General features: G+C 60.1%; 1 protein-coding gene across 1 annotated transcript in view; it reads left to right on the plus strand.

Annotated features, from left to right (window-relative positions):
• COL16A1 (collagen type XVI alpha 1 chain) overlaps nt 1-13,970 on the plus strand; it is a gene marked incomplete at its 5' end in the record, with an annotated part of 46,105 nt that overhangs the window by 14,531 nt on the left and 17,604 nt on the right. Inside the window, 20 exons of the mRNA XM_081086094.1 lie at nt 151-186; nt 391-498; nt 790-912; nt 1,000-1,053; nt 1,246-1,287; nt 1,613-1,648; nt 1,728-1,781; nt 1,950-2,018; nt 3,855-3,908; nt 3,998-4,024; nt 4,719-4,778; nt 4,956-5,003; nt 5,136-5,189; nt 8,329-8,382; nt 8,602-8,634; nt 10,726-10,842; nt 10,933-10,974; nt 11,065-11,151; nt 12,006-12,050; nt 12,959-13,003. Coding sequence (XP_080942220.1) covers nt 151-186; nt 391-498; nt 790-912; nt 1,000-1,053; nt 1,246-1,287; nt 1,613-1,648; nt 1,728-1,781; nt 1,950-2,018; nt 3,855-3,908; nt 3,998-4,024; nt 4,719-4,778; nt 4,956-5,003; nt 5,136-5,189; nt 8,329-8,382; nt 8,602-8,634; nt 10,726-10,842; nt 10,933-10,974; nt 11,065-11,151; nt 12,006-12,050; nt 12,959-13,003 — 1,188 coding nt within the window. The remainder of the gene's footprint in view (nt 1-150; nt 187-390; nt 499-789; nt 913-999; nt 1,054-1,245; nt 1,288-1,612; nt 1,649-1,727; nt 1,782-1,949; nt 2,019-3,854; nt 3,909-3,997; nt 4,025-4,718; nt 4,779-4,955; nt 5,004-5,135; nt 5,190-8,328; nt 8,383-8,601; nt 8,635-10,725; nt 10,843-10,932; nt 10,975-11,064; nt 11,152-12,005; nt 12,051-12,958; nt 13,004-13,970) is intronic.

Consider the following 13,970-nt stretch of genomic DNA (forward strand, 5'->3'; position numbering starts at 1 on the left):
GGAGTCTGGCTCCAGTCTTTGCCCTTAATCTCTACAGTGCCTGAGAGCAGAGACGTGGGTTGTATTTCCCGGGTCTAACGCAGTGACAGCCACTGGGGTGGGGGTGAGGGTGGGGTCCGGCGTGAGTGCATGGAAATGCTTTCTCCTCAGGGCAAGGCTGGAGAGCGTGGATTGAAGGGGCAGAAGGTGAGAAAGCCTTGGTGGGCATGGGAGGGCACCCCCTCTTCTCAGATGCCCTCTCCTCCTCCTTTTCCAGATTGCCCTGTGCCTACTCTCTACTCTCTGCCCAGCCCCAGGCCCAGCGAAGGGCTCTGAGCACCTGCAGGTCCCAAGAGGGCAACCTGCCCCCGCTGGGTCACCTCTGCCCTCCTTGATCCCCACTCCTTACAGGGTGACGCAGGGAATCCTGGAGATCCCGGAACGCCAGGCACCTCGGGGCAGCCGGGACTGTCAGGAGAGCCAGGGGTTCGGGGCCCCGTGGGGCCGAAAGGAGAAAAGGTCGGGCAGGCGGTGGGCAGTCTGTTGCATGAACACCAAGAGGCTCAGGGTTCTGAGGGGAAGACGGGGGTCAGGTTGTGAGCCTCCTCAGCTGCCGGAGCGCCGGGTGGGGGCGCCTCAGCTCTTCTCTGGGGCAGGAGTGTCGGGCGCCTGTTGTGATTTCCCAGGCTGAGGTGGGGGCAGGGGAGGGACAGAGCTCTCAGAGGGACACACGGACCCCCCTTTCCCATGCCTCCTGCTGGCCCAGCTGCCAGCCCTGGCTCACTCCTGGCTATGCCCGTCTCTGACTAGGGCGATGGCTGCACTGCCTGCCCCAGCCTGCAGGGGGCGTTGACTCACGCGGCAGGACTGCCTGGGAAGCCAGGCCCCAAAGGAGAGCCAGGCCCAGAAGGCGTGGGCCGGCCTGGGAAACCGGTGAGTTGGGGCTGCCTGCCCTCTGGTCCTTTCTCACCTGGGCTGCCCGTTACCCCCTGGGACCCATGCGCCACCTGTGTCTTTTAGGGCCAGCCTGGTTTACCGGGAGTTCAAGGGCCCCCAGGCCTGAAGGGCATGCAGGTAGGTGTGGCTATATGGGGAGGGGGGGGGGGGGCTGAGCTGCAGGTATGTGTGGGTGAGAGTCGGGGTGGGAGATATGTGGGGGCTGGAGTGGGGAGTGGAGATCAGCTTTGGAATAGGGAGAAGGTGGAGGAGGTTAAGGAGGTCAAGGGTGAGTGGGAATCTCAAGCCAAGGCTGTCCTTCCTCTGCAGGGAGAGCCTGGTCCTCCAGGAATGGGAGTCCAGGGGCCCGAGGTAAGTCTCCAGCCTTACCTTTGCCTGCTGCCACCCCTCCCCCAACACTCCTACTAGCCAGCTGTCCACTCCCATCTGCCTTGAAAACCACGGAGCTCTGCCCTCCCCTGAGCGTTCACGGGCACAGCTCTGGGATAGAGTTGTGCCGCAGCCTTAGCCGTGCTTCTGTCCAGGCTCTTGGTTTTGACGCCCACCTCTCTGACCCTCAGGGTCTCCTTGGGGTGCTCTTCTGAGGCCTGGCAGATAGCCCACCCCAGACCAGGTCTGCCAGTGGGGCAGGTTGGCTTGCACAGGTGTGGCCCAGTCTGCCTTTTCTGACTTGCAGGGGGAACCTGGAGCCCCGGGCTTGCCTGGCGTGCAGGTACGTCTGTCTGGAGGAGGCTGGCAGGGGCAGGGGCCGCTCTAGGATAAGGGGTAACTAGCTGTGATTCCACCTGCAGGGGTTTCCGGGGCCTCGAGGACCACCTGGCCCTGCTGGAGAGAAGGGACCCAAGGTGAGCTTCTGCCTCCTTGGGCACTAGGCCTGCACTGCTTCGGGTGCCCTGGCCGTGGGCACAGGGGACATGGGAACGGAGTGATGCCCATGAGAGCAGCCCGAGACCTGGTCTGGTGTGTCTCACCTGCTGGATTGCTCGGCAACCTTTGTACCCTCTCTTCTGCAGGGATCTCCAGGGGTGAAAGGAGCCATTGGACCCATGGGACTCCCTGGTGCCAGTGTCTCTGGGCCTCCGGTAAGGGTCCTCTCTGTGCTCCGTGCTGGGGGTATTGCTTGGACCCGGGGTATTGCATCTGGGAAGAGGACACAGGCCTGACCCTGGCCATCCAGCAGCAGGGGGGATGGGAGCAGAGAGGCTCAGCTCAGCTCAGCCCAGCCTTGGAGAAAAGACTACACAGTTTGGGGGCAGCACCTGAATAACGACAATACTGATCACCCCCAGTTTGGGAGCAGTGACTGTGCTGAGGCCCTATGCTAAGCTCTAGACAAGCAGGGATCCCCTCAGCCCTCCCCACAGCTCTGTAAGGGAACGGCTACTATTGTCCCCACTTCACAGACGAGGAAACTGAAGGCCAGAGAGTGAAGAGGCAGAGCCAGGACTGGGACACAATTCTGTCCGACTCAAAGCCCATACGTTAGCTCCCCCACCCCTACTTCAAGCCTCGGAGGCATTAGGGGTCATCCAAACCAGTGCTGCCCAGAACTACCTGGAACGATGGAAACACTTCGCTCCACACCGCCAGAGACTGTAGCCACGTGGCTGCTGAGCACTGGAAATGTAGCTCGTGTGCCTGGGGAACTGAATTTTAAATTCCATTTCATTTTAACTCCTTTAAATTGGAATAGACACATGTGCCTATTGGCTACCATACTGGACAGCAAAGATCTATCTGGATCAGCAATACCTCCAGCCCTCAGAGGCCTCCCTTTATTACTGTCCCACCAGGGTCTGAAGTCCTAAAAGATGTATCTATTGAACAAATTGCATCGATTAAGTTACAATAAATGCGGTTCCTCATTTTCATTCATCAAAGTCCTGTATAACAGCCAGCTTCTCCTTCTCATGAACCTACCACAATTTTGTGAGCGGATATAATTCTAGCCTAAATCAAAGAAATGCTACCTTTCAGCCAGTCTGGGCCGTGCCGGGTTGTGGGCAAATGGTAGAACTTGTCTTGGGCTTTTAGTAACGTTGAGAATGGCCCAGTGAACAGAACCTTTTCCGTCTGTATGGATCCCTAGAGACATTCCACGTTCAGTTTGGGAATCACGGGTGGATTCCTTCCAGGGTGCTCTGGAGCCCACGGGGCCCAGGGCCTTGCCCACGTCCGCGCAGCCAGCCTGCATTGCCCAGCAGGACTGGCGGTCAGGGTCCCTGCCTGCCTGTCCCAGGGACTCCCCGTGTAAAGCCGAGGTGAAGGGGAAGGTGGTCCCGGTCCCTGGGAGCCTTTGGTCCTTGTGTGAAGGTGGCATGACCCACAGGAAGGCAGCCGTCGGAAGGCCTGCTTCCCTGGAGCTGAATCTCATCCCAGAAGGCTCCCCAGTCCCCGCCCCACACTCACTAGCTGTGACCAGAGGCCAGTGACAGCCTCTCGGAGTTTCCGGCTCCTTGTGGATGAAATAGGGGCTGCCATAAATCGACCGAGATGACCTTTGTGATAGAGCGAATGCGTGCCCGCACTGAGCTGGGGGAGGAGAGAGCAGGGACTCTGAGCCACACAGACCTGGGTGCGCCCCTGCTGTTGGGCCTCTTATAACATTTCTTTCAGCCTCAGTTTCCTTAGTTGTGACGCAGAACAGTGCCGTCCTGCAGGGCTGGGGGTGAGGACCCCTGCAGCGCGCTCTGGTAGGCGCTTGGCCTGGCGTCTGACACTCTCAGGCGATGAGGAGATGCCAGGCTTCTCCCTCCTTCCTGCTCTCCTTGTCTCCTGCGCCTCAGCCTTGTCCTCCAGGACCTGGGCACCGGGGAGCCTGGTGCTGCCTCTGTTTGTCCTGCCGCCCTCCCTGCAGGCAGGCCGATGGCTGGCTGCTGCCTAGCACTAACCACTGACCCTGCGCTCTCTCCCGTCAGGGACGTGATGGGCAGCAAGGACAGACTGGACTTCCAGGAGCCAGAGGGATGCCGGTGAGTAGTGTCTGGAGGCAGCAGGAAGCCGCAGCTGGCCCTGCGTCCGCACCCTGATCTACTCATCGTTCTGTGCTTCTTCCCTGCAGGGTGAAAAAGGGCCTCAGGGGGAGAAGGTGAGTCCCATCACTCTGGGGAAATGCAGCCCCTCTAGTCCAGCCACGAAGAGAACCTGCGTACATGCCAGTCAGTGGCCCTGGCCTGCAGAATGGCAACCACCCTGGTCTCCTTGCCTTCCACCAGCTTCCTGGTCCCAGGGAGCTGAGGCCCTAAGTGCTCCCCACTTTACCTGGTTGCTGGCCCAGGCCCCAGGAGACCCAGAGAACTCCAAGACCCCGCCCCCCACCAGGGGGCAACTGCATTTTCAAATGGGCGTGGTCAGAGCAGAGATGTCAGGGAGCAGGAGAGAAGGCACAGGAGCCAGGCTGGGCCAGCGGGAGCGGGGCTGCAGCCGGGACAAGCTGCGACCGTTGGAGGCGAGAATACCGGGGCTGTGACAGACAGTGGTGAAACAGAAAATGCAGGAACGGCAGCAGCCCGTTTGCTGAGCCTGCCATGGGGCAGGACCTCTGCATCCTCAAATCCCCCCCATCCTCAGGGCAGCCTATGCAGTTGGTATTATCGTCCCACCTCACAGATGAGGAGACTGAGGTTCCGAGTGGTCGAACAGACTGTCCAGTGCTCAAGAGACAGATTCCAGATTGAAACCCTGGCCTCTCCATCCCGAGAGCCTGTGCCGCCTCCCACACGGCGGTTTCCAGGAGGCCCTCCATCCTGGCCCTCCTCTGACAAAGGCTCCTGTCTTTCCAGGGTGAGCCCGGGGAGTGCTCCTGTCCCTCGCGGGGAGACCCCGTCTTCTCGGGCATGCCGGTGAGTGGTGCTGAGAGCCTCCCCCGGCCGGGGAGAAGGCCCGCTTCCCCAGCCCAACACGCAAGGGCCCCACAGGGCTTTGTGCCCCGCCAGCTGCCTCCCCACGCAGCCCTGCGCTTGGTGTGGACGTTGCCTGTAACCTCTCCCCTTCTTTTGCGACCCCCCACTCCCACCCAGGGTGCTCCGGGACTTTGGATGGGCAGCTCCTGGCAGCCGGGCCCGCAGGTGTGTGTCGCTTGTCTCCTCTGTTTCTCCTCTTGTCCGCCAGCGCCCTCGGCTTGCCCACCCTCGCCTCACTGCCCCCCAGCAATGGGGCAGGGCTTTCTTCCGGGTCTGATTATGTCTTCTCTCCCTCAGGGTCCCCCAGGTGTTCCCGGACCACCAGGCCCCCCTGGAATGCCTGGGCTGCAGGTAAATGGGGGAGAAGAGATGAGTTTGGGAGGCCACCTGCCCTGCACACACACCTGCCATCTCTCCCTCCTCTGTGCTTCTGCTCCCAGCGTGGTGTGGAGGGCATGTCCTGCTGTGAGCTAGCCCAGGCACCCTACTGACACCCGTGCCAGGCTCAGGCCTTGGCCACCTGCCAGGAACCCAGAATCTGGGTCAGATAAAAACTTTTTTACCCTGGTGCAGGGCTGCACCTGTGTTTTGCACACCTGCCCTTCTCCAGGGGCTGCGTTCGTTTGTTGTTAGGTTGGCGATAGAACAGTGGACAAAAATGAAAAGCCCTGTCCTCTTGGAGCCTGCATTCTAGTAGGAGGCACGGGCGATGAGCAAATAAATAAATAAAATACAGTGTGTGGAAGGGGACCCGTGCTAGGAGGAAAATAAACACGGAGTGGGGATAGAAAACGGAAGGCGGGCAGGGAAGAGATTTGGGGGGAACGCTGAACAGAAGGTGACATTTGAACAAAGAGGTAAAGGAAACAAGGAATGAGCTGTGAAGGGAGAGTGTTCCTGACAGAGAAAGCAGCAGGTGCAGAGGCCGAGGTGGGATGGGCCCCTCTGGCGAGGAGGCCAGGGATCATAAGGGGAGTGCAGTTGGCGTGGAGATCCCCGCCCAGCTGAGATGAGAGTGTTCATTCCAGAGCCTGGCAGCCTGACTTTGAATCCCAGCTCTGCCATGTGCTAGCTGTGTGATGCCGGTCAAGTTACCCACCCTCTCTGTGTCTCCAGTCCTCCTTCTGTTAAGCGGAGATAATTACAGCATGTACCGCATGGGCTATTGTGAATGTAAAACAATATGCATGCAAAAGGTATAGAACCATGCCCGGCACATAGTAGATGCTTAGAAGGCATTTGCCACCATCACACCAACAACTACTATTATTTTGCATCCATTCTCTCACTCACTGGAGCCTTACATCAGCCCCAGTAGGAAGTGGTGTTACCCCTATGTCACCGCTGGGCGCATGAGACCCTGAGCAGTGAGGCATCTTGGCTGAGGTTATCGGCTGGCGTGGGTGGCCTGGCCTGAGCTTCCCGGCGCGGAGCACTTTCTTCCCCCTGTGCTGCCCTTCAGGACAGCTCCCCGGTGGTTTGCACACCAGGCCGCATTGGGGGAGCTCCTAGGAGGCACAGACAGTGGCTGCTGCATGCTTGGCTCTCAGCTCCTGAAAAAAAAAAAAAGAAAGTGATTCTCGCCTGAAGCAGAGCAGAATCACATGGAACATTGTATAAATGATGTACTCCCCATGCCCTGGCGATTTTGAGATTTTACACACACACACACACACACACACACACACACACACACACATTGCGGGTGGGAGTCTCCACTGGGATCACAGTGCTCTCCCAGAGGCTGAAGTAGAGCCACCTCTGGTCCTCCCTCCTGGGGCAGCCACACATTTACCAAGTGCCCGGCTTCCTGCTTCACCCCTGCCAGGAAGCGGGCATCTGCCTGCAGGGGGCTTGCAGGGGGCTTGGGGAAGCGCAGTCATTTCAAAGTGATCTGTTAACAAGTTCACGCTGCTGCAGTGTCAACCCTGCCAAGACGTGCTGGGGGATGAGGCAGAAAAGAGGGACTGCCCAGCCTGGTTCCGGGCACCGGGTCTTCCTCCAGCGCCAGTGCTGGAGGCCACGCTGAGCCCACAATGGGCACCCGCCCTGTGCCAGGCAGGGCGCAGGTCCTGCTCGCCAGGTCGTCTCCTACAGCTCCTCCTCAGGTGCAGAAACAGGCTCAGAAATGTACGGCACTTACTGTCCAGGGCCCATGCGTGGTTCTATCATGTCATCTGCGTCCATTTCACAGGAGAGGAAGCTGAGGCACCAGGGTTAGGAGATGTGCCCAAGACTAGACAGCTAGGGTAGAGCTGCTCACATTGACAGGTGGACGTTTAAATTCTGGGAGGGCAGGAAGAGAAAATCACAAAAACTCAGGCTTGAGCTAATACCTGGGCAGTGGAGAGAGGAGCATGGGGTGAGTAATAATTCAGGGCATGATTATAATGAACACGTGCAAGGTGTCTTCCCTTTCCCAGGGCGCTGTTCTAAGCACTTTGCCCTATTCATTCATTAAGGAGACAGAATGGGGAGGGCAGGGCCATGACGTGTGGCGGTGCAAGAGGGGGAACCTGGCCTGAAATACGGTGGCTGGTGGGAGAAGGTGGCATGTCCTATCGCTGGGAGCTGGGACTTGAGGGAGGCCAACTCTCAGGCGGCCAAGGAAACCCTGTTTGGGGGGAGCAGGGGGAGCAGCAGTGCGTTCATGCGATGGGTGTTTAATGCACGCCTCCTCCGTGGCGGGCACTGGGGACTTAAAGGGGAACGTACTCCCTGCCTCCAAGGAGTGTTTAACATGCAGATGCTCATTGCGAGTCTGTGAGGGGAACAGAGTTTGCTTGGCAAACATTTCACAGGAGCATCCTGTGTGCCCGGCCCTGTACTAAACTCCTTACAGCTGTGGTCTCCTTTAAGCCTCACCGTACACTAAACGGGTTTTACAGATAAGGAAACTGAGGCACAGAGATCTCCACGCCCCCCTCCCCCCAAGTAACCTGCCAAAGTTACCCAGGTGGTGGGGATTGGTGCCCGGCTGGGTCTGCTCCCCAGCCTCACCTGGTGGTGCATGTTCTGGGGAGTGTCCTTTGGGGAATGTGCCGAAATAGTGGCGGAGAGAGGAGCTAGGCCGGCGTCCTCCTCGGAGTCTCCCCTCCGTGCCTCGCTTGTCCTGTGGCCTTGGCAGTTCCTCTCTGAATTCCCTTTTCTGGCTTTAAGATGGTGACAGCACCTAGTTCAATGGAATTGTGATGATTCAATGAGAAGGATGTAGGAAAGGACTTAGCACAGAAAGAACCAGTAGTTACTTGCTATATAGACGACCCTCTGCCTCAATTCTGACTTCCCGTAACGTGCGCGGAAAAGCAGACTGTCGGACTGGTTTGGGGGTCACCCCGCTGGGCCTCCTCAGCTTTCCCTACACACCGGTCTGGGGGTTTTGAGCTAAGACTACGGGCTCAGCTCTGCAGGGTGAGGGCAGCGGCAGGGGGGATGGTGGGAATGACGCAGGGAGCGGAGCCCACTCACTGGTGTCTCTCCTTGGCTGCAGGGCATCCCTGGAAACAACGGTTTGCCAGGACAGCCGGGGCTCACCGCGGAGCTGGTAGGTACCGGCCAGGACTCGCTGTCCAGCCGCCTCCCTGCCCTTGTCAGGGCCGAGCTTGCCAGGCCGGCTCCCTGAGCTGCAGTGGGGGGCCCTCTTCTCTCCCTCTGGGAGAAGCCTGGTTGGCACGTGGCTTCCCGAGGCCGAGGCTCTACCTGATGCCATAAGTCTCCTTCCCCTTCCCCTCCCCGCCTGAGCCCTCCTGTCTGTCTCCTGCAGGGATCCTTACCCATTGAACAGCACCTCCTGCAGGTAAGAGGATAAGCGGGAGGGAGTAGGGACTGGAGGGGGTGGCAGAGGGCGCTGCAGATGGGGCTGTTTGTGGGCAGTGTGTGTGTGTGTGTGGGGGGGGTGCTCCCAGCATGTCTAAAAGGGCTCAGCGCGGTGCCCGGCTCCTCACAGCCCCTAAGTCAGTACCTGCCGAATGACTGTTTGAAGGAACCCTGAGAAGGTACCCATCTTGTGGATGCTGTTGGCAGTTCCAACCACAGAGCTGCTGCCAGCGAGGCCCTGTACCCCCCTGGTAGGGCAGGGCCTAGCAGCATGCAGAGCAGAGTGCGGGCAGCGGGGGTGGGAGGGGGTGACAGGGCCTGCCCGCCAAGGTTATGATCTATGGTCAGACGGGGTGGGGGCCTGGAAGAAGGCTTCGGCTTCCTCTCTCTGGTCAATTCAGAAAGAATCCAGGGAGGAGATGGGATTCGAGAAGCAAGTCTAGTGGCACAAGGGGACTCGGGCCTAGGAGGAGAGTCGGCCTGTGCCAGGGCCTGCAGACACGGTCAAGATCACACCCGAGGGCTGTGGCTTGGTCTGGCCTCTCAAGCTGGGCAGCGATTCCCTTGGGAACCAAGCGTGGCACAGCCCTTCCTTGTTCAGTCACCTCTGGAGATCTGAGCTCTTCTCTCCTCCAGCTTGGCATCCTCAGGGGTCCCTCCCAAGCTTTGGCCAGCAGAGTGCGCTGTCCTGGCCACCCCCTTCCAGCACTGGCTAGTCAGTGCCATGGACATCCCAGTACCCCACCGGGTCCTAACCAGGACAGCGTGGAGAGAGACTGCCCCACCCGGCTCTAGCCGAGTTGTCTCCGGAAGCAGCCTGAGGCCAGGGTACCCTCCTGGCACAGTTATGCCGTGGATCAGAGTGGGGTGGTGTCAGTGAAACTGCAGCTTCTCCCCCAGGCTTCCGGCAGTTGGGTCCCCCCAAGTCCTGCCCTGGGCACGTGACTGCAACTCAAGCAGGATTTAGCATTTCTCTGTGTAACATTTCATCTGATGGTTTCTCAGCCAAGTGCTCTGCAGGGGGGGCTAAGCAGCTGTCTGGAGAGGTGTCAGATGGCACCCAGGGTGCTGACCAGGAGCCCCCACCACACGCACACGCACAACCCAGAGGAAGCCTGGGCCTGTGTGGCCCTAGCGCCAGCTCTGGCCTCAGACAGACCAGGGCTTCGTCCAGGCTCCCCCCGCCGTGGACACGTCACACTGTCTCTCCGGGTGTCGGCTCCCTTATCTCCACGTGCTTATAAGATGGCCTGCCTCCTGGTGCTGCCAGGACGGAGTGTGATAAGTGCACAGGCCATTACGATGACTGGCGCCTGGGTGCTGAGTAAACGACAACCGACAACCATTATCACGGGGCTTCGCAGTGCAGTGAAGGTGGAGCAGGGGCCCTGCCTGGGGGTCCACGGACACCCCACCAGGCCATGCATGGACGCCGGGCCCCCAGTCCTCTGAGACTGTAGTCCACTTTCCACTTGTGGGTTTTCTTTTTCTGGGACGAGGACTCACAGCTTCCATCAAACTCCCAGAGGGCTTTGTGACCCAAAGAGGTTAAAGGCCAGGTGAGAGGAGCACCTGCTGGTCGGGAAGACTGCCAGGCCCAGCGAACTGGGAGTCCGGCAGCTGGGATCGGCGGGGCCGGAGGGCGGGCTCCCTCCCAGGCGTCTGCAAAGGCCTGGCTGCTCCTGCAGCTGCTCCCCTTGCTCCTGGAGAAGCTGTTCGGAACCGGCCTTTGCAGCCCAAGTCCTCGTGGCGTGTCCTCACAGCGGGCGCAGGTTGCCAGAACAGCCGGGACAGATGGTGCCTCTGTGGGCCACTCTGCCTCCCCCCACATGCCTGTCTGGAAAGTGGCTTTGGCGGGGGGCCCCCACCAGAGCTTCTTCCTGCAGGAAACGCAAAGCTGGTGTTGGGATTGGGTCCCCTGAGGATGGAGCAACGCTGCCGCAGGGGTGTGGCTGGGAGGAGTGTGGGTGGAGGACTGCCTGCCAGGCAGGTGACGGGGGCTCTCCACCTGGCCCTTCCTGGCCACTCAGACCCCTGCCCCCTGCCCCCTGCCCTCTCCTTTCCCTCCTAGAGCATCTGTGGGGACTGTGTCCAGGGGCAGAAGGCCCGCCCAGCGGCCCTCCTGCAGAAAGGCGAGAAGGGAGACCAAGGCATCCCCGGTGTGCCGGGTTTTGACAACTGTGCCCGGGTAGGAGGCTGGCCTCGGGGCGGCCTTGGTGTAGGGAGGGCTCCCAGTGGCCTCACCTGACAGAGCCCCTCTGTCCCCCCCACCCCCCAGTGCTTCACAGAGCGGGAGCGCCCCAGAGCGGAGGAGGCCCGGGTGAGTGGCCCTCGCCTTCCCTTCACCCCCTGAGCCCCACCGGGAGCGAAGCGGCCGACTGCTCACTCCCACCAACTCCGTCCACCCCAGGGAGACAACAGCGAGGGAGAGCCGGGCTGTGCTGGGAGCCCTGGCCTGCCCGGTCCTCCGGGGCTGCCGGGCCAGAGAGGAGAAGAGGTAAGGCCAGGGCCTGGGCCCTCCTGCGCAGTGGCCCTTCGTTCCCGAGGGCCGTCTCACTCGGGCCAGATGTCTTCCTGGGCCCTCCGGTGGCTCCCTGTCTCCTGGGAGTCCTTCCAGGGCTCCGGGGCCTTCAGTCGGCTGGCGCCCTATTGCCCCATCTCATCTGCTCTCCTCACACACTGGCCTCCTCTCTGCTCTTGATCCGTGCGACACCCTCCCTCCCCGGCCTGGCTGCTGCTTTTGTTGTGGTTGTTAATCCTCACCAGAGGATTTTTTTTTTCTTTGATTTTTTAGAGAGAGTGGAAGGGAGGGAGGGAGTTAGAGAAACACGATGCGAGAGACACATCGATTGGTTACTTCCGCACATGCCCCGGCCAGGGTCGGGAATTGAACCTGTGACCCTGCGGTGCCCTGGCCAATGCTCTCACCATTCAGCCACAGTGGCCAGGGCCCTAGCTGCTTCCGTCTCACCACACCCATCCCTGTCTGACATACCGTGTATTTATTTCATATAAGAACATCGCACAGGCATCTACTGAGCATCAACTACATGACAGCCCCTGTCCTACGGTATTGATCACTGTCCGCCGCTCCCCTAGGGTGTAAGCGCCGAGAGGCTCAGATCTTGGTGTTTTGTTCCTTGCCGTGCTCCCAGCACCTGGACTAATGCCTGGTACATAGTAGCTGCTCAATAAATGTTCGTTGGATGATGGCATGAACTGAATGCGAAGTTTAACATCAGCTTTGACATCAGCTGCCTGGAGACTCTGGCTGTGGTGAGCCAGGAGGAAGGCGCTGAGACCTGGTGGGGCCTGAGCCTCTCTATCCATTTCTCTTGGCTTCCTTTGCAGGGTCCACCCGGCGTGAGGGGCTCCCCAGGTCCTCCAGGCCCCGTTGTGAGTATCTGTGGTTTCCTGGCTTGATTGACGCTCTCTCAGAGGGGTCCTAGTGCTGCCTGGTCTCCAGGAAGCTGGGCAGAGCAGACCGAGGAAACCTCCACTGCCTGCTCCTTTCTCTGTCGGAGCATCTGTGGGCACTGAGGACTCCCACCACCGAGGCCCTGGGAATGGGCCGCTGTGCCTGTGGTCCTGCTTAGAGGAGGCCCTTGGGCGCATCCGTGTTTCCCCGCCCCTGACCCGCTGTGCCTTGCACCAGGGGCCCAGGCTGCCCAGGCCAGGGGGCCTAGGCTTCTGGCTCGTGGTCTCGGCGGCCAGGAAAGCACGTGGCGACCAGCCTAGATCTCTGTGCCCCTGTGACACCAGGCCCCCAGGGGCCAGGGCTGCGATGGAGCTGCCCTCCACTGCTCTGTGGGGCCATCGCAAGGACAAGTCTACAAAGAAAGGCCAGACCGGGGGCCTCCTCCTCGGAGTCCTCTGTGGTGTTGATAAGGCAGGAACATAGAAGTGACCAGAAAGGACGGGAAGAACTGAAAATGCTTTCTTTGGAGAAAATAAAAAATGGCTGGTGGGAGCTATATTAGAACCAGGAGCCTTCCATCTGGGAGCCTGTGGAGGTCAGGTAGCAGGCGTGAGGGGCTTCCACTCCAGCAAGGGGGCTCAGTTAGACGCAGGGAGACTCGGGAAGGGCTGCTGACGCTGGGGACTGTTTCGCGTCTCTGCTGATGGCAGAGCCATTCCTCCTGGAGCCAAGGGGAGGAGCACGTGTCTCTGGGCCAAGCCTTCCAGGGAGCCTCTTCTCCAGCTGCCTTGCAATATTCCCGTGACCTCTCCCACGACCCCTCACCCCCAGACTGCCCCGGGGAGGCTGTGCTTGTGAGATGTGACCTGCCTGTTTCTCCCACCAGGGCCCCCCAGGTTTTCCTGGTGCCGTTGGCTCCCCCGGATTGCCTGTAAGAACCTAGCGCTGCTCGACCTCCCTTCCCCCCGCCAACCAGGTCTCTGTGGCTTTTGCCGTCTCCTTTGCCGTCACACCCTCACCTCCATCCTCCGTGTTTGCGTTGTCCGCCTGCAGGCATGGTAGCTAACGACACAGGTTCCTAAGGCCCCCGGCAGCTTGGACTTCCTCCTAGTCCCTGCCTTCTTCTCATTTTCCCTTCTCCCACCTCTCCTGCTTTCTCTCCCACAACCGCACCTCGCTCCCCATAAGTCCTCCGGAGCTATTTCACCTTCTTAGCTTACGCTGGTGCCTCTAAGGGCCTCTTCATTCCTCCCTTCTCATTGCTGCCTCCTGCTTCTCCCACCTTTGGTGTTGACTAAAGATTTGCTGAAAGTCGTTCTTGGGGCCCTGCCAGGCACCTGGCACTGAGCCCGGCAGAGATGCCAAAGCTTTAGGGCTTCACATTGCAGGCTGGCCTAGGTTTGCTGCCCTGCTGCTTGGCCAGGCTGGCCGGCGGCCCCCGGGAACCGGAAGGCGAGGATGCCTGCATCGTTCCCATCGTCCTGGAGGAAACGCTCAGCTTCCTTCCCTTCCTTTCCTCTTTCTTGGCTCCAGTGCCAGCCTGCTCCGAGGCTGGACACGGGATGCCAGCCAGTTGGGTTTCTGAGTGTCGGGGGGCCCTGCCCCTCTGTTCCCGGCCTCTTGGCCGGCGCCTTCTGCCAGGTGTCGTTAATTGCTCTGCCTTCATCATCATCACGGTGTGTTTCCGTCATCCCCATCCTCACTGTTGCTCCCTCCTGGGTCGTGGACACTAACCTTTTGTTTGTCAGATTGCGTGTTCCCGGGGCCTGGCTCCTCTCCTACCCAGGCCTGGTGACGAGGGCCCGGGGAGCGGGGCCCCCCTGGCCGCAGTTCCATCTGTCCCCGCGCCCTCATCCCGGCCGGACCTTGTCTGTTTCTGCTTGCTTGGGTGAAGGGGC

Source organism: Myotis nattereri (genome assembly GCF_964212035.1).
Source record: "Myotis nattereri genome assembly, chromosome: 3".
Taxonomy (NCBI): domain Eukaryota; kingdom Metazoa; phylum Chordata; class Mammalia; order Chiroptera; family Vespertilionidae; genus Myotis; species Myotis nattereri.